The sequence below is a fragment of the Meleagris gallopavo genome, chromosome 1, assembly GCF_905368555.1.
Source record: "Meleagris gallopavo chromosome 1, MGAL_WU_HG_1.1, whole genome shotgun sequence".
Classification (NCBI taxonomy): Eukaryota; Metazoa; Chordata; class Aves; order Galliformes; family Phasianidae; genus Meleagris; species Meleagris gallopavo.
Window position 1 is genome coordinate 177981006 of NC_139404.1, and position 25163 is coordinate 178006168.

The following is a 25163-nucleotide window of genomic DNA, read 5'->3' on the forward strand; positions in this document are numbered from 1 at the left end:
CAGAGTTACACATTAAAGTTTCATCATCTAACATATTACATGAAGAAGAGTAAAGAAAACATCTTTCTTCTGGCATAACCATTCAAGCAAAATCCAAAAAGAGATTTAACTTATTCGATCAGGTGTCCTTAAAATGGTTTACTTCTGATATTTAATAAAGTGATCTATTTTAAAAATGACAAGAACTTATGCTGCAGATACAAGGTACACCTCTGCCAATAAATTTTGCTTTTCTCTGCCTGATGAAAATAGCTACCTTAATGTGGACCCACCAAATCCAGTATGCCTTCTCACATCACAGTTATTTCATCTTATTTATATACTCTGTCATTTTCTCTTTACTTTTTACCTGTGTCTATTAGGCAATCAATAGTCATACTGACTCAAAAGTTCCTGTAACAGAATCTGATAAGTAGGTGCAAACTTGAAATACCTTAGTTGTACTCCATGACAATTATTTTTCAATTCTTTTTTTTTTTTTTTAAAAAGGAAGTCAATTAAAGGCAGTACAGATAATGCAGATATGTGCAGGACAACCAAGGAACCCAGCCAGCATGGGTTCATGAGGTTGTGCCTGACCAACCTCATCTCTTATGACTAAGTGACCCATCTGGTGGATGAGGAAACGGTCACAAGGGGTGTTTCCCAGTGGTTGGTACTGGGACGAGTCTTGTTTAATTGATAATCTGGATGAGGGGACTGAGTGCACACTCAGTAAGTTTGCAGGTAGCACCAAGTGTGCAGGAAATGTCAATCTGCCTGGGATTAAGAAGGCCCTACAGAGAGATCTGGACAGGCTGGATTGATGGGCTGAGGCTGATTGTATGAGGTACAATGAGAACAAGTGCCAGATTCTGCACTTTAGTTACAAGAACCCCATGCAACCCTACAGTCTCGGGGTAGAGTGGCTAGAAAGCTGCATGGTAGAAAAGGATCTGGGGTTGTTAGCTGACAGCCGGCTGAACATGAGCCAGCAGTGTGCCCAGGTGGTCAAGAAGGCCAATGGCATCCTGACTTGTATCAGCAATAGTGCAGCCAGCAGGAGCAGGGGGGGGGATCGTCCCTCTCTTCTCAGCTCTGGTGAGGCCGCACCTCGAGTGCTGTGTTTCAGTGGGCCCCTCACTACAGGAAAGACACTGAAGTGCCAGAGCATGTTCAGAGAAGGGCAAGAAAGCTGTGAAGGGTCTGGAGCACAAGTCTTACAGGGAGGGCTGAAGAAACTTGGATTGTTCAGCTTGGAGAAGAGGAGGTTCAGGGGAACCTTATCGCTTCCTGTAGCTACCTGAATGGAGGATGAGGCGACGTGGTCTCTTCTCCCACATAACAGTGACAGGACAAGAGGAAATGGCTTTAAGCTGCACCATGGAAGGTTCCGGTTGGATATTAAGAAAAATTACTTCTCAGAAAGAGTTGTGAGGTGTTGAAACAGGCTGCCCAGGGATGTGATGGAGTCACCGCCCCTGGAGGTGTTTAAGAAACATGGAGATGTGGCACCGAGGGATATGGTTTAGTGGGCGTGGTGGTGATAGGTTGATATTTGGACTAGATGATCTTAGAGCTAAATATTTGGCAATACCTAAATGTGAGTTCTACACATGTAAGATGAGGAATAATTCAAAGTATTTCTTATGAAATAGTATCTAAATTCTAATTATCTACAAGAAAGGAAATGTTTCTGTGAAAAAAAAATGAAAAAGACCTTCCCAAAGATCCAAAAAACATGCTTTTTTTTTTTTTTCTGACTATTAGCAGTACCATTTACATAGTGAATCTAGTAAATCATTCATTGACATGAAGACAGTGGCTATTACTGTTTACTCTTCTTCGAGATTGTACATTTCACTCAGCATTGTTCCATTCTAGCAACAGAAACACATACTAGCAATTGGATCTTTTATTTCAAAATGAACAGATCCATAGGAAATTTACCTCTTCCCTGTAAAACTTAAAATGATTAACTCAGACAGGCAATCTGTCTGCTGAAGATCCCAATTTGAAGAAAGTCTCTTCTAGGGAGAGTTACTATCTTATTTCTGTTCACGCACCGAAGTGAAATGAGATCTTTGTGAAGTCCTACATGAATTCACAGCTGTATATTCTGTTGCCAAAGTCAACCATATACTTGAATTTGATGAGCAGTAGGTGCTTTCTCTTTTCCAGTCTCAAGATAAATTACTGCAAAAATTTATTTTGCTCATAAGTGAACGTCTTCCTTTTCTAGGAACTGCGGCCTACTGTCAAATGTGTTTGTTACAGTGGTTTAATATAAATTACACCCAGCTTTGATGACACACAGTAATGTGTAATAGCTGCCAAACTGGATCTGTTAAGTAGGTTACTAGGTACAGTTGACATAGTTCCTTGATGGATTATCTTGTTAGGGAAGCCATTATAAAATCAGTTCAAATGGGGAGTACAAACAATATCCACACTGAAAGGTCAGTTTCTAATCCCATTAGAGTAAATGCCATAGAATTTTTTCTCTGTGTATTTATATTTGTTTAAAAAAAAAAAAAAAAAAAAAAAAAGGTCTGCAAGGTTACATGCTCCAATGAAAACTGAGTGAAAAGAATTTACTGTTAATAAAGAAGTGAAAAAAGTGGCACTGATATCTTCACATTTGAGATGCAAGGCATATTCTGGCTACAGAGCACACTATCTCTGATGACTCAGTCCCTTGTGAAGTTGTCCCCAAACCAATACCCTTGAATCACTCCATCATTGTCAACAGTATATGACAGCCTAAAGAAGTAAGAAGTGACACACAAGCTAATAAAGTATTAAAATTTCTTTCTTGTAACTCAACAATTTCAGTAGAAATATTTTCTGATAAAATAAATACATTCTGTTTCACTGCAAAGACTTAAAGTGGGCTGCATGAACAAATTAGGGCTGTCTTTAACATAAGAAAGACTGTAATTCAATTGATTCAAAATGTATAAAGTTTTTTTTTCTCTTGCTTGAAAAAATAATTAGTTCATGAAGAAAAATTCTCCACTGACTGCTAAAACAAACTTTCATTTGAAATTATGAGCAAAGAAACAAATCCTGAATGGTAAGTAGGCTGTCAAATTACATTCTGACTTCAGAAGAACATTCCTGGCATAGGGCTCACAAACACTTGCTCTGATAGCATCTCAAGACCTAACAGCCATGGCAATTCCCCTGGCATTTCACTGTTCCCAAGCAGAATTCACTCACAGAAGAGAAACTATCTCCTGCACTTTCAGCTGGGTTGGTACGGGTCCTCTCCATTCTTTGAATGAATGTCACATGGTTATAATACATCTATAGCAACACATTTGTATAATAATGTACATATATTTATATTCTTCCTATATCATCAAATTAATACATGTCTGGATTCAGCTTTACATTTTAATTTAATATTAAATTACACATAATTACTTTCTGCAGTACTGATGAAGGCTTCTGGCAAGATCTGGCTCTTCAAATTGGCCTGAGCACCTTTTGGAAACCATCTTGTGAGTTAGCAAACTTGGGTCTTCTTTCAAAGAGAATTCTATAACTGGCACAGCTTTTTGACCACCGTTTCAAAGTCTTGGTCTTGAAACCAAGTCATAATGACATCAGTAAATTTAGGGTGGGTTTATCCAGTCCTTTATGTCTTCCTCAGTCAAGGATTTTGAAGCTTACTAAATAGAAGACAATAACTTAGCTGAGGCTATCTATCTCCTGGCTTAACCAGAGCATGTATTCTTTGCTTCTGTGTCTGATTGTGACAGCAGTAACTATATTTTAAAGATTTATTTTTAAATATTTTTCTTACATTTTCCACTTGGTGAATATAAAGGTTAATATGCTTTATGATGAGAAGGATTAACAAATCAAAATTAAATAAAGTCTCTAGTTCATCTGACCAATTTTAAGATCTCTATTACCTGGGACAGTGCAAATACAGAAGTGATGTATCAGGTCTTCGCGTAGTTGACAAGGAAAGTCAAAATAGTATGTAAGTTGCTACAATATTTAACTGATCATGAGATGAACTGGGCTATCCAGAAATAAAGGGACTGATGAGGTGATCTGATAACCTCTGATTTATGCAAAATGAGATTCTGCTTAGGTACCGAGGAGATGGACACAATGTGAAAATATAAAGGCACATACATACAGTTTTAAAAGAGCTGGTGCAGGAGATTCAATTTCCCTGCTCTCTGAGCCCTGCCAGGCAGCTGCCCCAGGGTGCTATTAAGACTTTCCCAGCTGGTGCATGTTGGGCACACTCTTCCCTTCTTGCATCTCAAGGAAATAAAGCTCTCTCTTCTTATTCTCCGCTTATAGTCCTGAGAGAAATTCGTACTACTGCGAGCTGGATCTTTAATTTGAAACAAACTAATAAAGCTCTTACCTCCCCTGCTGGAAACCACTGTTCCTACAGGTTGAGTGCAGGGAGGGAAGCTTTACCCAACAACAGGGCACTGAAGTGGGCAAACAGAAGCGTTGCGGCTAGCAGCCCCCAACCCCTGAGCAAGGAGCACAGAGAGGCGTGGAGGGAATGGGAGAAATCTTTAGGGACCCAAGGAGCGGGGTGGGAGGAGAGGGCCCAGAGGTGTGCACCTGGGAATCCTTTCCCAGTGCTTCAAATTGGCCTTAATGAAGTAAGCGTTTTGTCTTGTGGGGGCACAACTTTTTGCTTCTAAAAATACCTTTCCAACATGGTAGGGAGGTAGAAGCAAACACTGTGTAGAAAGAAATGAGTTCAGAAAGGCAGTGTGGCACTGGGATAGCTTTCCATATTCTTAATGAAGGTTATTAAAAATTTTGGAGGAAGTATTCTGTCTGATAAACAAGAATCAGACAATCGGATCATCAAGGCTGGAAAGACTGCCAGGATCATCTGTTCAACCATCAACCCATGCCTGTGACTGCTCTAGGCCATGTCCCTCAGTGCCACATCCACACGTGCCTTGAATGCCTCCAAGGACAGTGACTCCATCACCTCCCTGGGCAGCCTGTGCCAATGCCTCAACACTCTTTCTGAGAAGAATTTTTTCCTAATATCCAACCTGAACCTCCTCTAGTGCAACTTAAGGCCATTACTTCTCATCCTATCACTGTTGCCTGGGAGAAGAGGCTGACAGCCACTTCACCACTACCTCCTTTCAAGCAGTTGTAGAGAGCAATGAAGTCTCCCCTGAGCCTCCTCTTCTTCAAACTGAACAATTGCAGCTCCCTCAATTGCTCTCACAAGTCTTATGGGTGAGTAGAGGGATAATCCTGTGATTTTTTTGTAAATTTTGAACTTTTAATATAGTACAGACATTTTTAAAAGAACCATCTTTTGTATACTCAAAACAACAGCTAGAGATGAAAGGTGGAAGTCCGTGATTTAAATTCCAGCTTTCCCTCTTAGAGTTTTTTTCATGGATTTGTTGTTTCTGTTTTTGTATATGGAAGAATTACAATCACATTGTATTAAGGAAGCAAAGTGAGTGTGAAGATAAAATAAATGTGTTGACTGCAATTGTGCCTGAGAGGCAGATATTTTGATGAATGGTGACAGACAATGCCCCAGGTCTCAGCATGGTTAGTCATCAACAAGGAATACTCAGTATGCATGTCATCCAATTAGCATTTGGGAATAGTTTTCTGTAGTTATTTTTCCATCTTTTTCTACAGAAATGTCTACACCTAGTAAAAAATCCTTTTTCCTTGCATAAATTTCTTGATCTATTAGGTTTTTTTCCCCTCACAAAATGGGAGTTATGTAAGTATCACCGCTTACAAGCTTGTTCTTCACTCACCAAAATGTGTGACCTCATTCACAACAATGGAAACTGAATTTATGCATCAAGAAAGGAAGAGACCGTAATTAATTTAATTACAGCCAGTTATTAATTCTACTGAGGCAGAAATAATGATAGCTTTTTTTTTTAACCAGAAGTTGTGTTTTTTTGTGTTACTACACAGATAATAGAAGGTACATTCTATTTTTATGAGAATTGTAATTGTAATATTTAGACTCCCAGAAGTCCTTACAACTCATGGATATTGTGCCACTGATAATGCAGATTTGCCCATTACTGGATATCTTTTCAGCCTAGTTTTTAAATCCATCAGGAAATGTCTTGGTTTTCAATTTAAGCGTTCACTGTTGTTGTTGTTGCTTAGCTTTATTGCTGGTTTTAATAATATTTTTTATTTTTCTTTAGCTCTTTTGTGCACTATACTGAGGAAGATGTATCCCAATTATGCTATCAGTAAATCTGTATATTATTCTTATGTTTCTATTTCAACCCTTCTGCTGGTTTTCAGAAAAGATGCACTCATGCTGTGATTAGTTTGTGTGATATAAATCTCAGCCATTAGATGTGACTGCAGACAAGATCAGCACCACATCCAGCTCTGTTTAACATAAGTAAGATTTGATTAAAAAGTGTGATAGGACTTTTTCTTCCTTTATTGATAGGTTATCCATGTTTTTTCAGTTTTTACTTGCAGGACTCTTGACTACTAGCTTAATCTCTGAAAAATAACTCCTATGTTAAGGTAGTCTAAGCAGTAGACCTGACGATACAGCTTGGGCAAGAAAAGAAGATTTTGAGCACTGTCCTGCTTTGTGAGTAAGGCTCTAATGTCCCAGTCTTGATGAATGATGACTCCTGGAATCAGCTGCCTATTGTGAGCGTCTCTCCTGTTCATGGATGAGCAGGTTCCCAAGTGGATGTGCTTCACATGTCCTAATTACGATTGTCTCAATTTTTCAGATAAAATGAAGTCAGTGAAGTGCTTACAAGGTTTTCCTTGTCACTTACTGGATGAGATTGTTCTAGTTATTGGTTTGTTTATTCATGTTTCTTCACTGCCCTGTTTCTCAGTAACAGTTCAAAGACACTAAGGAAATGGTTTACAAACACACTTGGAACTGCAAGTCACGTGTGTACCCAAACTAGATTGATTGGACATGTTGTCGTGGTGGAAGCCCATGGTAATGACTTGCTTGCAGTTAGGGACAACCTTTAAAAAGTCAGTCTTTCATTTCACTTTGTGTCAGCTTCTAACAATAACAAGTGCAGCAGGCATTAGAATAACTTACTGAATTGTTGGTAGCTGTGGGACAGAATACACTGAGCATATGTTTTGGCGAGAACTGTCTGGAATTGCTTACTCTGTCTTTTATTTTTAATTTACTTACCATAGATTAGTTCTACAGCAGATCTCGAAGACCTTGCAGAATTACAAAATGCCTTTGGTTTTAGCATTATATCCACTGCTCAGAACTCACTGACAAGGAAGAAGGAAGAGAAGTAAACTGCAAGCTCAGACTGCTTACTGTAACATACTGCTCAGATGTGCTTCAGAACTACCCGCTGTTCCATCAACAGACACAGGTTAGGAGTGTGTTGCACACCCTGCTGTCTGTGGTGGAACGCCCACGGCGGTATTGTCAGCTACAGAGGGACAGCCCATGTCAGGACCCTCAAGAGTTCTGAGGTATTGGAAGAAAATGTATCTTCAGGCACCATGAGTAGTTGATGATGGCTAGGAAGGGACTCAAGGAAGGATTTGGATATGATGATCATATCTTAAGAAATAATAAACTCTATGTTGGATAGGATTAAAGCCACATTTTTTAGTAGTTCTGAAGACCTAAACTGGAGAAGAGCTGAGTTTAACCCAATTATTTTCTTCAGAACAACCGTGGTAAGTTGAGGGATTTTGATGTTTTGATATAACGGAACTAGTAGGCTGTACAGGAACAGATCCTTGTCTTCTGAAGTGCACTGACCCTCAGAGATAAGAGCTGCACTTAGTGCTGTGTTGCTGCTCAAGTTGCTCAGTATGGTGCAGAGCTGGACACTTCTTTTGCTGCATGGTGTTGTAAAACAAGGCTCATTACGGTAATATAAATTAAAAAGTGTTTTTGATTGTCCCCAGTCATGCAGTTATGGATGTGTTGTGGACATGAAAGCAGCTGGAACTATGATCCACAGGAATACAAAGTTGTGCATCAAAGTGAAAACACAAAGAGCTGTCTTAGAAGTAAGTATATCAGGCTGGAACTTGTTTCTTGTGAGCCACTTAAAAGTTGTTAGAGAATTATAAAAATATTTATGGGCCAGGTTGACTTCCTTTGCGTATTCCTGAGAGACCATAAATGCGTATTCTTTAAGCTGCTTTGTCTGCTTGCTAGGAGCCTCATTATGTGTTGCATATTTTCTGCTGTCTCTAGCAAAGGACCCAAACCTGATTAAGAGTCTGTTTCTGCAAGTACTACCCTGTAAATGAAATAGAGTAACCACAGTAGCATGCTGTTTCTGAGTTAGTTTCTCAGTAGGATGGAAGCACTGCATGTTAGTAGTTTTCAACTGGTGGGCAGCTTTGCCAGGTATTGCAGCAGGTGCTTTCCTCAAGTTTAGACAAGGTACTTGAAACACCATTTTGCAGACTTGGTATTCACAGTGTTTTCATTCTGGATGCACAAAATAGCTACAGAATGAAAACTAAAGGTGTTTTTGCACAAATTAACTGTTTTCAGCTGAAAAAGGCAAGGTGGGTAGAACTAGATTCCCAAATCCACAATCCCTGCACTGCTGAGCGTTTTTCCATCTTTCCAACTCAGAGATGTGTGGATAGTCTGCTCTTACTGAGAGCAGAGCTCTGGTTATCTCAGTGTTAGTTTTTCAGCTGATTTCAGTGGAGCCTGATTTTTATGTCAGATTTATTCCACCTATCTCAAGCCACTTAGCAGAGAGACATTAGCAAGAATCACAGTTTTGAGGTCCTGGTGTAGAACAAAAGGAAGAAACTGTTAATTCCATCTGGCTGTTAATACTTTGGTTGTTGTGAGATTGCTATGGGGAAGTGCCTTTCTGGTTCTGTTAGCTGCAGAGTGAGCTTATGGCATAGGCGTCTGTCTTCAGAGAGGTTTGAGAAATAATATGTAAATGCTTCAATGCTTTTTAACTTCAGAAGTCTTGATACACACACCTGCTTAGACTTAGGTATAAAATACTTGCCACTTGGTATTTGATTTTTAAATAACTTGAAATCACATAACCCTTTGTAAACATGTTATGGTTTTCAGGTATTTAATAAAGAATTAAGAATTATGGCTGCAACACCTGAAATTGCTGCAAGGAAGCCAATTTATTGACAGTGTGACTTAGTTGCCTAGCTCATCAATTTTACTATTTTTTTTTCCCTTTTTTTCCCATAATTATTTATTTTCTACTAGTTACGGTTTAACCTGACAGGCAGCACAGCCCCACAGAGCTGTTCATTCACTGCACCACCAGCAGGATGAGAAAGAGAACTGAAAGAGCACAAGAACTCATGAGTTAACATAAGGACAGTAAAATAAGAAAGAAACAAAGGGGAAAAAAAAAAGAAAAAGTAAAAACCAAGTAATGCAATTTCTTGCTGGCTGATGTCCATCCAGTCCCCAAGCAGCAGCCCACGTGGCCAGCTCCCCCGGTGTCACTGCTCAGCATGGTGGTGTATGGTACGGTTGGTTTGAGTTGGCTGTCCTGGTTCTGTCCCTTTCCATCTCCTTGGGCAACCCCAGCAACTTGCTGTTAGGGCAGGACATGAAGCTGAGACATACTTAATAGAGTCATAGAATCATAGAATTGTGAATCATAGAATGGCTTAGGTTGAAAGGGATATGAAAGCCCCTCCAGTTCCAACCTCCCGTCACGGGCAGAGCTGCCCCCCACCAGCTCAGGCTGCCCAGAGCCCCATTCAACCTGGTCTTGGGCTCTTCCAGGGATGGGTCACCCACAGTTGTCTGAGCAGCTGTGCCAGTGCCTCAGCACCCTCTGAGTAAAGAGATTTTTCCTCATATCTAATCTAAATCTCCCCTCTTCTAGTTTAAAACCATTTCCCCTTGTGCTATCACTATTTGCCTATGTAAAGTATCCCCTCTCCCCCTCCTGTTGATATGCTCCCTTCAAAGTACTGGAAGACCGCAGTGAGGTCTTCCCGAAGCCTTCTCTTCTCCAAGCTTAACAATTCCAGTTCCCTCAACCTTTCTTCATAGGAGAGGTGCTCCAGCCCTGATCATCTTAGTGGCCCTCCTCTGGACCCGATCCAACAGCTCCTCATCCATTCTGTGCTGGGGGCCTCAGGCCTGGATGCAGTACTCTAGATGGAGTCTCCTTGGCTTAGCGTGAGCACTGTTCACCTACAGCTATATACAGTGGTGTTTTATCAGTGCACAAATCCAAAACACAGCACAATCCCAGATAGGAAGAAGAAAATGAGCTGTATGCCAGCTGAAACCAGGACACTGTTTCAGACTTCCTCCTCATTTATCACCGTCTTAGGAACAAAACATCATTAATGTACATCACATCAATAATGGAACATCAGACACAATTTATTTTTCTGTTCAAGTTGTAGCGTATAGGCCAGGGTGACAAATCAATTTATTATGTACAAGATAATCTCATTTACTAAGAGCATGGAATTAACAGCGCCAGCTTTTTTCTCGTTTACAAAGTGATGGAATCATGGCAAAACATAAAGAGGAAAAATACAATTTTAACTTGTTACATCCTGTCAGTTTATCTTGTATTACTTGTTACATACTTACAGGAACATCTAATAATTTTACATTTCTTTTCCAAGGGATGAGGAAATAGATGTGATTACCTTTCATTAAAATAATTTCCATCAGGAAACACTGAGTCTTGGCACTGGGAGATAACACATGGTGTATTTATCAATGACTCCTCCAGTTTTCAATCTGCTCCCCATTTGTATCACAAAACATGTTCCAAAACACCCAAGGAAAAACCCTGGGATAAGAAGATAGCTGGAGCTTTTCAATAGTTTTCTATTTAGAGAAAAAATGATGATGGAAACAAGATCTCTAGTGCTTTCTGGCACCATGACAGACCAGTGCTTGCTGGTTGACTACAGCGATTTTGCCAAAAGATACATTGAATCAGATGATCGCAGTTACACAGTGAATTGCCTGAAGTTCAATTGTTTTAAAGAAATGCAGAGGATATGTTATTGATCTGACTGCCTGAAATACATACAGATGCCTCCCCTCTAATCCATTGAAGAAATATATTCTGAATTCTCATATATATTGAATTATTTCCCAAGTTTATTAGAAATTCTCAGTGTTTTGTGTGTTTTGAAGAATGTATCTGTTCAATGAAAGGAAACTCGATCCTGTTCTAATGTAAATATTATTGTACTCCAAAGATTTTGTGTAACATATTCACTCATAGAGCTGTTGCACACATCTGCCAAAGCCCAGTGGACTCTACAAAATGGAACCCCTGGCAGCTGCTGCAAGAGGAGATTTTTGGAAAGAGCTGGAAGAATGCTGGCAGCATCTGTGCAAATGGATAGACAGTGACTTTTGGAGTTTTCTTTCTGTCAGAGTTAGTAGAGAAAAGCAAGCTATTTTTTCCCCATTGTCTGTTTTTCCTCAGTTTCCCCATGTGCCATCTGGGACACATTCTGTGAAAAAAGTTGTTATGGATGAGATCCTTATTGACATTTGTCACTGAAAATGCATCCTCATGTATTCCTCCCAGTTTAATAATTGAATAACATCCTAAATGAGAACTTGTTAAATAACTCTGAGTCCTATCCTGCAAAACCCATGAAACAGATTCTTAACCTGGCAAGATTTTGTAACTTATTGAAGGAAAAATCCATGCACCATCTTGTGCAGTGAGCTGGAGAGTTAGATAAAAGGACCTGTGAATGGCACATCTTTTGTGCTGGTCCCAATGTGACGCTCATTTCTGAAGTTCACTCCAGACACAGGAGGTGCTCATCTTTAAGAAAATAAGCATATACTAATCATCTCTATCATGACTTTTTCTGAGAAAATTGTTTCACTCTACAGGCAAGTCACATAGGCAATCACTGCCGTGCACACAGCTCTATAGCAATATGTAGGCTGCATCCCATGCCCTTAACAGTCCTTCGCAGCGTGTTTTTAAATGTACAACTGTTGCAGCCATCAAGATTGTTTATCTATAGTTTTGAATTACTCTGAAGGTTACTTACCTTTATTTTAAGACACAAAATTTTATTAGCATTTGGGATAATATAGTAAGATTCTCATTTATTGTTTTTTTCTTGTTGGCATGGTTTTGTTAATCAAGATTGTAATATAACTGTATATGAACTTAAATAAATTTTATAGTTAAGCTTATTTTGTTCTTGATTGTATTTTCTGAAGAACATGGGGCAATCTCATACAAAGAAATGTGGCACTTTTGTTCTCTGTACATTTAGTACTATCACTACTAGAAGATGTGTGTCATCTTGCATGTGGTAAAAAGGGTCACAAAGGCCAGGCATCCATTTGTAGGAGTGAGCTTATGAATCTTTCAGAAAAAACACCTGGTCCCTATTATTGCACAATGATAAATCACCTCGATACAGTAAAAAAACCCTGTAGCCTTCCACAAAAGGAAACACTAATTTTCTTCCTGATAAAACATTCTTCGGGAAATTTTAATTAGTTTATGGACAAGCTTTGGAAGACCAGTAGTGAAATAATGGGTTCTTCATAAATTGGATCTGTTAAATGCATTGCAGCAGCCAGCGTTCAAAGTAAGTGACTTACATTATACACCGGGCATGCTGTGACGGCCTCTTCCTCCAGCTAAGAAATCCATTAAATTCCTCAGTGTATAGATCACTTGGTTACAGAGACATTTGTACCTCTAAAGATTAGTTGGACAACACAACAGAATAGAAATACAAAAATATTTTCTCTTTTTATACCATCAGATTAATTTATTAGCATGATTTTACATTCATATCTTTTTCTAAGAGTTGTTTAATTTAAAGCAGCTTCAAGTGTGCCTTCTATTAAGCGATGAGTAACTCTTTTACAACGGAAGAAGACAAAAAGACCCCTCAGTAATGAGGCTTTGAAACCATCAGGACAAGGACTGAAGGAAAGAGTTGACCAGGACAGAAGGAACGGTGCAAACACGGAACCCACAAGCTTACTTCTGTGTTCCATGTAACGTAAACCTTGCTAATTTGGAACTAAATGATGACGGAACACTGTTGCTTTATGTTATCATTGCATATCCTGAGGAGAGCCGCAGTCTCAAAGGCCTTTGTTATCTTTCCCTTTATAAGATCTACCTTCACACAATACCTCATTTATTGCCATTGCCTTGCGAGACCTTGTGTGTAAGTGACAGAATTCAGATGAACAGATAAGAGGTGGTTATAAACAGCTGGTGTGTCACATGGCGGTTTGCACCCACAGTGGTTTTCACAGACCTAAATAAAAAGATTAAAAAGTGGTTTAATTACGCTGGTAGGACTGCTATGTGCTGATAGGGCATCAGTCAGCTCTCTTTCTGTGTTTGGCATAGCCAAGGGGCTCTTCGTGTGTGTGATGTAACAGGTATTGAGCAACGTATGGGTGTGTTCACACACATCACCGACTGATGGGAGTTGTGAGTCAATACAACACAACAAAACAAAATCAGAGTCAGATTCTGTTCTCACTGACACTTACATAATTGAAAATGAGGTAATTTAGGATTCATGCTGCTGTCTGGGAAAACAAAAGCCCAATGAACAGTGCTTAAAAGCCAAGCGTAGTCTCGTCTTATGAGAAATACTATGTAACATCTGAGCAATATTAGGTAAAAAGGAGAGCAATATTAGCTGGTTAGGTGTTTAGTCTTAAGGACAGTTTATTCCAGTTTCATGTCTGTAACACAAAAAGCATTCTCTCTTGATTTGATTGTTTTTAAAGCAGTAATTTGAAGACAGCGTTAAAAGATTTGTAGCAGGTAGTAGTAGTGCTTGTTTAAAAACCTAAATACCTTGACTTGCATTTCCACTCTGTTGTGTAGATTTCCAGTTTCTTAAGTTACAGGGTGGCCCACATCAGCCCCCAGATTCCAAACCATAGCAGAATAGAAACCCTTCTTTCCTTTCTTCTAAGAGTAGCATCCCGTAAGTCTCCACATGAGGACCACATGTGGCACTGATGAGTCCACATTTTCTCTGAGGAAGAATTTTTCAAAATGGATACAAATTCTATGTGGTAGGTTTCATAGAATCATAGAATGGCCTGGGTTGAGAAGGACCACAGAGATCACCTAGTTCCAACCCCCTGCTATGTGCAGGGTCGCCAACCACCAGACCAGGCTGCCCAGAGCCACATCCAGCCTGGCCTTGAATGCCTCCAGGGATGGGGCATCCACAACCTCCTTGGGCAACCTGTTCCAGTGTGTCAGCACCCTCTGTGTGAAAAACTTCCTCCTAAGATTTGCTGCTCTTTGTTTCTATTTTCCTGCTTCACTGTGGAGTGAAGCATAATTATGAATGAGCTGCCATGATAGCAGCTGACTAAAGAAGAACTGCCTACCCAAAAAAGCACAGCTCAGCCACTTTATAATGAGCTCTGCTGCTTAGAAGCATATATGACAGTGGGATCTAGATTTGCTTTAGATCGTATTTGCAGTATTTTGGTTCTTCAGAACAAATTTCCTCAGAGCACAGCACAGAGGTTCCAAGCAGAGGATTGCTATGCCAGCACACAAACTTTAAGCTGAAAAAGTTATTACAAAGTGATTCTTAATTGTAGCACTGAGCACTGCCAGGAATTTGTATCTTAATCTGTTCCCTGCTGTTCTCAGTTCAGGTGGACAGTGTGAGGAGGAGCTGTTTTGCTGCACTCAGTGCCACTCTGGGGAAGAGGAAGCCTAAGGAGGGCAACTGTCAGAAGGACTGGCTCACAGCCTGGAAGAGCTGTGTAATTCACCTTGGATTTGGTTCTAACTAAAGTCTGTGTCTGTACTGTTAAATGAAAAAGGGGATGAGAAGCATGCCACAAATTAAGCAAGCAATGTCCCTGATTTTCTAAAAGTGCTTCATAACCATCTAATGCCTGCACTTCTTGACAGCACCACCTTGCTCTCCCAGAGCAATACTTCACCTTGGTTTGCAAGATCATTCAATCCCAGAACAGTGTCTGAAAGGGAGGTAGATGAACTGCAGGGGGTTTGGCTCCTCCCAACCCCACACTGCCCCAACACGCTTTACATCCTTAAACAGCCGCAGATAACTTTGTGTTGCATTCTGTTCGTGCAACACAGTATCGGTGTCACTCTAGAACAGCCTCTGTAAGTTTTTCTGCAGGGCTACTTCAGAAATGGACCAAATTCCGTATGCAATGGGCCTAAGGCAATACATGCACATGGTATCCAGCAGAGAGCCAGACACGAACCCATCCTTGGTCTGAATGTCTGCTAAACAAAAAGGAAATTCAGACCCATGTGATGGCAAGCAGAGATACTAATGAGGCTGGCTAGATATTGCTTCACATATTTGTGTCTGACTTCATTTTAAAATTTTAGTTGTATAAACTGATATTAATTGCACATTAAAGATGTGCATAATGTAAGAGTTTTTTCAGATATCTTGGCAAGCTTCATGGAATGACAATTTTAAAAGAGGAGTACCAGTTTAGTTCTGAAGTGCCAAACACCTGAACACAGCTCAGGAGCACTGTAAGGGTCTCCCCTCCACGTGAGCACTTGATTTGGGTATTCCCCATGGGAAGCACTTACAGAGCAAAGACTCTCCTGCTGACAAGTGTTCCTAGAACCCCCGTGGCACCTCAGGGGCTGGAGGCACCCTGAGACCTGAGTGCTGACACTACAGCTCTCTACCTATGAACATTTCAATGAAGCTTCCTGCTAAATTCCCTCAAAGAAGAGAACAATGGAGTGGAAGATCCATTGTGGAGTGTGCATGCTGCAAGCACAGCCATTGCAGCTATGGATGTACATTCACGTTGTCCTTTGACTGACTGACTGACTGAGTATATGCACATTTGGTTATTATTGGGCCAAAACAAAACAGCAGATTTTTCAAAGGTAAGCTCATGGGTGACTGAAAGGTTTCCGGAAATTTCAGCTAAGTCATGAGAGATGAAGCACAAGTACTTTATTTTTTGTTTCTTTTCATATAGCCTGCAGTTGGTACAGAGCACTTTTGGATAAAGGTTTCAAAGCTGTCATTTTTTAGTTGTCCCACAGACCTGAGAAACCCCTACAAATATATTCCTTGTATTCTGTAAATGAAAATCCGTCTCTGGCGGAAATCTGCTGAATGCTATCACAGATACAAGTGGATTTGGGACACAGCAAGTACAAGCAAAGCAGTTCCTCTTATGGAAGTCTTAACACCTTTGGGGAGAACCTAAAAGATCCACGTCCAGGTGAAAACCAAAATCACATAAAATCATTAATCTTCTCTCCCTCTATTGAGGTTACACATGCTGTAAAAATGTTATAATCATTAAAACAACCAGGAATCCTAAGTCTGTGGGCTTATACGAGGGGCAGGTGAGAACTGAAAAGAGTAAAATCTCTTAATATAGTTAAATTTTTAAATGATTTTTTAAGGATGGAAATATTGGAAGTTGGTACCCAGGTAATACAAATATACTTACATACTGGACATGGGAAAATGTCAGGCAACCTCCCACTGCCCAGTGATGCACAAAAATCACAATGGTGTGGTTTTCACACACCTTAGGGAGAGGCCATTTTGGCACTTCAGGTGTTGACATCTCAGCCAGCATCACAGAACTTTCCCAAATAGTAAGAAATTAATCTCACCTAAAAGAAACATCCATTCCATCACGTTGCTGAGGGCATCGCAGGCTGAAGAACTTTTTATGTTCAGTATCTGTCCAGCTCCCACAAAACAAGTTCCAGCTGTGACTCAGAAACACAACTACATTTTGGGAAATAGCTTCACTCCTCTGACACCTTTATTTCACTTCCAGAGCTCATGATTTCCAATCTTTAAGTTCAGTTTTCTCTGCTTTTGAGAAAGGAAACACTGGGGGTTGAGTGAGAATATGTAAAACATATAGGGGCTTTGTGTAACAAATGCAGACACTGAGAAATTTCTACAAGCCAAATACTTGTTCTCTATGGCAGAATTTTCCTGTACTGGTCTGTAGAATACTGCTTTGGCAACAGAGAGTTGGCTTCTCAATAACCAGCACTCAGGATATGTGGTCTAGAAGGACAGTCAGACTTCATAGGGCCCATCACTGGGAACTGGAAGACTTTCTTCTGCAGTAATTAGAAAAGCACTCAGCCTCTCTTTCCATCCCTTCCTTCTCCCAAAGGAATATGTCCAGCATAATGCAAAGAAAAGGCCCAAACACCTGTCTGTCTGTGACACAGGCAAATTCTGAAACTTAACAATCTAGAAACAGTCAGGCACCACTGAGCATCCTAACACTGCTTCAGCCCCAAAATGGCACGAAGGTGCTTCATTGCCAAGGAGTCCTCACAAGGGCACAAGACCTCACAGCTCAATCCAAACAGATTAACTGATTCAAAAGGGGGATGTTTTATAGGTATTTGCATTTCCTTGGTCCCTGAAAATATGAAGCCTAACATTTAAGTGTGCTCAAGAAGGAGCAGAGATGTAATGAATCTACTTTATAAATTCAGAATTTCATAGTAACAAACAATAGTGACCTAACTAATTCAGTTACTGCAAAAATTACTTTCAGTTGTCTTTATCCATAAGAACAAGCCATATTTTCAGATGTGCACTCACACAGATGGACATCCTGGTTTTATCTAAATAGGATGCAGCTCCCCAGGCAACCAGTTTGAAGTGATTCCTATCCTCAGAACATTAACAATGGAAAATTTCAGTCAGGTTCTATCTTCCAAACTGCATTACCTGCTGACAACCTCAGTGTTACACTGCACACTGCTGAGGATATTTGTCCAACAGAAGTTACATCAGAAGTGGCCAATTTTAAGCAGACAGCTGTCTTCAACAAATCAATATCCATTACAAATTTCAGCTCCGTATCAGATCACTGCTCATTTTTCTTAGAAATGACCTTTTCTAAATGTGTTTCAACTTACTAAGACAATTTCCAGGAAAAAAAATAATACTAAAATGCAACATAACATGTCCTCCTGTGTCTGTAGCTTACTAATGTAGTAAATGTATGAGGCTTTCAACTATCAGTCCATCTTATCTTTAGAAGAAACATTTCTGCCAATGGTTACGCTGTTCAGAATTAAAGAGCATTTCTACCCAGGTTTCCCTTTTTCTACTCTTATACAAGGAAACTGTATACTTACAGACAATACAGTTTTGGAAACTATTCACTAATTTGCATGTTTAAAAATTAAGGAATTGCTGGAACAAAAATAATTAGAAAGCACAGTCTTGGTGGGTTACCATTTGGCTACACGAGGCTTTGCACAGGTAACATGACAGGTAACATGACAATCTAGACACTGCAGAGGAATAATTGTATTATTTCCTCTCAAGTTAGACTTTCCATAGACAATTGAATTAATATTAATGGTTTCAGTGTTTGTTTCAAATAATGAGGCTAAATTGTAGCCCAGCAAGATGAAAGCATTCCCTTTCAAGTGGAGCATCTGCAACTCATGAAGGAAGGAGAGGATCTGCCAAACGCTTTCATGCAACATTCATTCGTACAATCAGTGAGAGTTCTAATATTAAAAAATAAAAAAGCCCAAAGAACTTCCTCTGTCAGAAGCATGAGAAAGAAACTTCAGGAAACAAGACTGGATTTTCTTTTATCACTGCTTAACAGTAAGAACTGTCCAAGTGTTTGTTATTTGGTCTTTTCCTAGAGTTCCATTTCCAGAGACCAAACGGCTGCACTCCAGCACAAAGCTGTTACTCTTCAGTGAAAAGCCACAGGGCACTTTTGGTTCCAAGGATCAACACAGCTTTATGTCAGCATCATGAAAACAAATGATTCTTTTCACTATGTTAACATTAACATATAAAACAAACAGCATCAAAATTATGAAAACACACAATTCAATGAAATGCAGATTAGACCAGAAACTCTGCCTATGCTGCTGTAAAAATGCACCAAGCGGAAAGTAGGATAACATGAGATACACAAAACTTTGTTCATAATTTTAAACGTAGAAATGATTCGGAAAGCTTTATTAGCTATATGAATGAGATTGTTGTTTGAAGAGATTCTTCTGTTATCAGTATGCACTGATGAGCCTTTTTATTTCTTTTTATTTCAGAAGCAGCAATGTCATCTGTAAAAATGAGTACAGCTACTATTGTTTTTTGTACTCAAAAACATAACATCACTGTTCCTGAAGGTACTCCAGATACAGAATGATTGTCTTAGAGGGACATCTTGTATACCAGTGTAGAGCCGGTCTCTTTTATCACAGGAGTTAGTTACAAAAACAAATATATATACACATATAGTTTACAGTATTATAGTAACACTATAGCAAAATAGAAAAGAAGTGATTTATAAAAATAAAATACAAAAAAAGCAGCAGTATTACACTTGGCTCAAGGGTCATATCCCATTTAACTAAGCTAAGAAAAATATCCTGAATTTCCAGCTTGTTAAACAGGAGGTTCTCTTCTTTTCTGTTGCACTTCTGCCAACTACCACTGTGGCATTATCTTTAATGTATGTTCCCTTCCCCTCACTCCTGAAATGTACTCCAGTCACTTATGTCATCATGCCTGCTTTTCAGATTGTCTATTCTGCACAGCCATCTTACTATACCAAATTATTACCTGCAAGACTTGATATTGATTAGTTAGACAAGTGATGATCCTCAGGCTTTAAGAACATTATGTATGAGCAAAGTCCCTGCAAGCCACAGAAAACAGCAAAGCACTGCTTGCTTTTAGGCTGTATTGCAAATATAAGTGGAGGAAGAAAAGGTTTTCTTGCTAACAAGTTAATGAAAAAAACACCACCCAAAGCCATCCACCTAATACTGATACATATAAACATTTACAATTCACCTGATCCAATCTTTAATATGGAAACAGAAATTTGAAATGTTAAGACATTTGCTGCTGAAAAATAATTTCTTCCCAAAACACACTGGATCCTTCTAAGTCACACCCAGGGTTTCCAGCCAGGAAAGAGGCGGCTCAGGTTTTTAGGGTCCATGGCCTGCTGTATGAGCAGGTTCACCTGCCCTCCCACGCTGAGCACCGTTCCCTCCTCAACGCCCTTCAGCTTCTCCTGAAGTCTCATGAGAACGCGCTCAGCCACCTTGTTAAAGCTCTGGTCATCACTGCTGGCAGAAAAAAGGGAAACAGCAGCACTAGATACGGATCCTGAACAGAACGAGCAATGCTGATTTATAAAACTGTAAAGCACAGCAACAGTGCAGTTGGCAGATCAAAAAGAAAAGTAAATCTGGCACCTGGCTTTCCTTTTACATGCTCGTGGATCAGCACCAAGAGTAGAGCTCATGTCAGCCTCGTCCTCTGGTCTCTGCTGCAGATATAAAGCTTTCAAGGGGTTCATGGTCCAGTCAAAAAGGGGATCATAGAGCAGCACCTACATCGTAAGTAAGCATCCATTTAATTTCAGCTGTTAATTACATCTAGTTCAGTGCCCTAGCAGGAAGGGAAACATTCAGTTAATGCTCATGCTAACTATAATATCATGACTTATTTGGGGGAAAGGAAAAAATTGCTTAGCAGACAATGCAACAATAAAACCACATCTGATCATGCCAAGCATCTGTGTTCTTCATACTTGGCTCAGTTTTGACATTCAGTCCCATCGTAGCAATGAAGATGTCTTCTTTTTTTATATTTTTCTAAGCACTAAATATCATTATTAATTTTTGATGCAAGTATAGGCTGCTTAAGAGCTTAATTCTTTTCTTTGTGACTTATGCAAAGAGTATTTACTTCTGTTGGCAGTACTCATGTAAAGAACACAGCTCTGTGGCTAGAAGGCAGTCACAGGTACTTTAGATACAGGAGAGGGAAATCTGTTTGTCTGAAACAGTCCCCAAAGAAAATGCAGACTGGGCTTGATTTTACTGAGTTAACATGAATTAACAAATCTGACCAACTATACTAAATGCAAATTCCAGAAAACAAACAAAAAACATGTAAGCATTTGGTACAGTAACCTGTTCAAAGACCAGAAATTGAAGATACTGTGGCAGTTTGCTCTTGGAAAGAATGGAAAAAACAGTTACCTCTACAATAGTCAGCAAAGCTTCCTGAGAATTTCTCATGACAGCCATTGTTTTCTCACAGCATCTAGAAAATATTTTACTGTATTATTTAACAGTTACATGAATAACAGTGTGTGATTTAGAGAGCAGCACTTAGATTTGAATATCATCAATAGAAATCTAGGTCTTCCCCCAAGCACTGGGACTATTTAACATAAAACAACCATAATGCCTGAACTACTCTGCTGCCTTCTTATCACCACACAGTGATGCAATACAAGACCACTTACCTCCTGAAGACTCCTTCTACTCCAGTAATGCCCATTCCATCCACAATGTCCCTGGTTAATCTAAATGGAACAGTCTCTGGTGTGGGAAGGATTTTACCTTGCTCAAAAGCAACTCCTAAAATAAAGATCAAATATATGTTAAAAAAAAAAAAAAAACTACAAAAAGAAAAATAGATTCTCTTATCTTTCCACTTACCCAAATCTATATGCACCAGTTCTGCAGTTTGTTCATCTATCAGGATATTTTGAACATGTCTGTCTCCAAGTCCAAGGATGTAGCCAACTGAAAGAAAAAGGCAAGTCTTGAGACCATAAGTACACACCATAAAAACCAGGAAAGATTTTACAGAACGCTATTAGAATCACTTTAACACGTGTAAACAAATTAAGTGAGACTAATTCTTCCCCCATGTTCCGCTAAAGAGCAAATGCCACTTCACAAATTTCCTATAAAATTCCGTCATTTAAATTCTGCTAAACTGTAGATTTAGTTAATTTTTCAGCAAAAAAGAAAGTGTTTCATTGATTCACAGAATGCCTTGGGCTGGGACCTCAGAGATCATCTAGGTCCAATCCCCTGCTGCCGACCACTAAATCAGGCACCAGCTGAGGCTGCCCAGGGCACCATCCTACTTGGCCTTGAGCACCTCCAGGAACGGGGCACCCACAGCTCTCTTAGCAGCTGCCCCAGTGCCTCACTGCCCTCTCAGTGAAAAATGTTCCCCAGGCATCTGATTTAAATCTTCCTTAAGTGTATAAGCAATATGCTAATATCTAAAGCAGGGTATATTGCAACATATGCAATACGCTAACAAATATATTCCAGAGATTCAATACAGAACTGAGTCACCCAGAAGTAATCCAGAACTTCTGTACATACACTTCCTTACTGAGACAGAGAAATCAAAGAAAAATGCCAAATTTAAAATCAGCATTTCAGTCACTCCTAATGACACCAGTACAAGGAAAGTAAAAGATTAAAACATTTTAGGGTACAGATGAAATGAAAAAACTCTTAAAGCACAACAATAGAATTGTTGTTTAAAAAGCACCTGAACCTAAACACACAAATACTCTATAAAAGAAATAAAGAAAGAGGGGAGGGGGGAAGAATCAGCAGTTTTAGTAAGAAAAATAGTGCTGGTGCTCTTGCTGGCATTTTTGCCCCCTCCAACTCCCCTTTTCTGACACGTGACAAAACCAGAAATGTCATTACCTCCAAAATGGTAAAACTTTCTCTTTCCATAATCTAAAAAGCCATGTTAATAGATCAGTGTGATACCTATAGAAGACGTAGCCACACTGCGAGTGTACGCCAACCGCTTCTCAAACCACACAGCTGGGTCCCGGAATTTTTCCATGCAGAAATAACGAAACACAGGTTGAAAATTGTCACAGACCTTCATGAAGATGTTGTATTTCTCTTCAGAATGTTTCTTTTGTGCATCCTTTAAACACACAAAAAATATTTTCTGTGTGATTGATTGCTTTGGAAAGAAATATGTTCCCTTTTTTTTATGCTTTCCCCCACCCCTCAAATAATGCTCCTACCCCCTTCTCTGAGCTTCAAATGAATGTCTTTTGACAGCAAGCATTAATACCCTGCTGTCTGCTTTACTGAGCAATTAAGGAGCTGGACCTTTTAATGCTGTCTTATGGCAATTAAGACAGTAATTCATCTAAACTGCATTCTAAAACCATATTTTTGTACTCAGGTATTTTGCTTTATTCCTAAAAATAAAGTATTTCTTAATGCAATGAGAAACATGACGACTATCAGCTAATTTAGAGTAAGTTCATACTGAATCTCTTGGGTCTCTGCAATGATTATCTTGAAATTCCAATATATTTACATTCTAGAAAACGTTTCACTTCTTCACAGAATCACAAAATGGCACGGGGGTTGGATTATGAATCTCCAACCCCCTGCCACATGCAGGGCCACCAACCTCCCCATTTAATACTAGACCAGGCTGCCCAGGGCCCCATCCAATCTGGTCTTGAACACCTCTAGGGATAGGGTATCCACAACCTCTCTGGGCAGCCTGTTCCAGCACCTCACCATTCTCATAGTAAAGTTCTTGGAGATTCAGTCATATTCAGTTCTTTCCTACAATACAAAATCATTCAGCAATGTTGATTTTTGCAATAATTCTTCTCAAGCTGCATTCAGAACAGTCTGAAGATCTATTTGAACCCTGCCACAGGCCATATTAGCTATTACATGTCAAAAGCATAAAGGAGCCCTCTTCAAATAGCAGAATATTTTTCTTTAATTATTTTGACTCACCATCATTATCTTCTGGCACTGGAAACCGGAGTAATCGTGAGGCCTGTATCTCTTGTGGGCTCCCTTGTCAGCATTCACAAGGAACTCCCCAATGGGGGTTGTTCCCGTGCACCACTCGAGCACACCACTCCTCTGAGAAAGGGGAACTACCTGCACAAACAAAACCTGTGCTGCATGGGGGAGAGTCAAACACTCACACACACACCTCCACAACCATACATTCTGCAGAGCAGGGTGGATGGATATTTGCATTTGTTTAAAGATACACAAAACCAAACTGTATAGCTGATTACAACATATGATCTTAATACACAGGTAATACAAATAAGTCATATAAAATGAACACCATGTTTTTCTAGCAAATACTGCATATTTTTTCCTTAGTTCAGAGAACCCTCCGCTACATACTTTAATACAACTTAATTATTCTGCCCAGTTTCCATGTTTGGATCAGTGTTCTAAAACACAGAATGGGCTTTGAGAACCAACAGTCTGCTGGTCTCAGAGAAATAGCTCTGGTCTGTTCCCTTCAATTTTCTTTCCTTATGGAAGTCTGTTCATCTCATCATACGATCCCCTCTTTCTTCCTCTCTATTCCTGTTCCTTTTTGAACACATAAAACCAAACATCTCTATTGAAAGTTATTTTAAAATGTGAATCAAACTCCACCTATGAACTCCTGGACTATGCTGGCACTTCAGACACCTTTCCTTAGAGATTCTGGAATGCACAATTTTCACTTGTCAAAGACAAGAACTTAAACTTTTAGAGTACTTACTCAGGGCTCACCTCCAGAGCTATTGCTATAATTCCTAACATATAAAAAAGGAAAAGGAGAAGAAAATTTCTTTTGAAATGCTCTTTCTGCATTTACACTTAGAATTTATTGCCATATTCTCAATTCCAACAGAAACAGATCTGCAATTCAAATCCCACAGGAACAGATTCCAGACAGAACTTCTGGATTTTACTGCAAGGAACGCTGCACGACTAAATTAACAAGAACTCATGAGCGAAATTGTATGCTCAAGTTTAATACCTTACAATTCAAAGGCTGCGAATGACTTAATTTCAGTTATAAGTTCATATTAAGAAAGCTTTGAACAGTATCTCTGTATACAATGAGCAGCAGCTTTTTAAAGGTTGGAAAAAAATGGTCTGTGATAATAAATTCATTCCACGCTTTAAGGCACAGGGACAGTTTTCACAACATATAAATAAATATAGTTTCATATTATCCTAGGGTCAAAAAGAGGAGAAAATACGCTTTATCATGTATCAACAGTATTTTTCCTCTGCTGCAGCAGTTGCCCAGGGTTACCTTGTATCTTCGGATGGTTAATTTTCTCTTCCGTGTTTCAGTGTTCTGCTGGAGCAATGTGTTACACATCTGGAAAACCTGCTGCATAACAGCATCTTGTCTCAGATCATCACGGCCCTTTTGCATAAATAGGAAAAAAAAGAGCACTTTTTCCAGCATCCAACTTCTTGTTCTGCCACTCAGAATCATCATGAACTCGATAAGCCGCCTTTTTCTTTTCACAAATGCTCTTCAATTAAGGTTTCAAACAAACCCACGTACCTTAAGGTATCCTTTTATTTTAT

General features: G+C 39.5%; 1 protein-coding gene across 3 annotated transcripts in view; it reads right to left on the minus strand.

The window, feature by feature from the left end:
- Positions 1–15905: 15905 nt before the first annotated feature.
- The window catches only part of ATM (ATM serine/threonine kinase), a 62298-nt gene continuing 53040 nt past the window's right edge, over positions 15906–25163 (minus strand). For 2 of the 3 annotated variants that reach the window (XM_085216248.1, XM_085216249.1), the window contains exons 56-63: positions 24880–24996; positions 23559–23708; positions 22551–22716; positions 21465–21551; positions 21269–21383; positions 21000–21063; positions 20208–20344; positions 15906–20078 (exon numbers count right to left, since the gene is read on the minus strand). In XM_085216248.1, the coding sequence (XP_085072374.1) occupies positions 19895–20078; positions 20208–20344; positions 21000–21063; positions 21269–21383; positions 21465–21551; positions 22551–22716; positions 23559–23708; positions 24880–24996 (1020 nt within the window). In that variant the 3' untranslated portion in view covers positions 15906–19894. The remainder of the gene's footprint in view (positions 20079–20207; positions 20345–20999; positions 21064–21268; positions 21384–21464; positions 21552–22550; positions 22717–23558; positions 23709–24879; positions 24997–25163) is intronic. The other variant, XM_085216250.1, reaches the window with a different exon arrangement.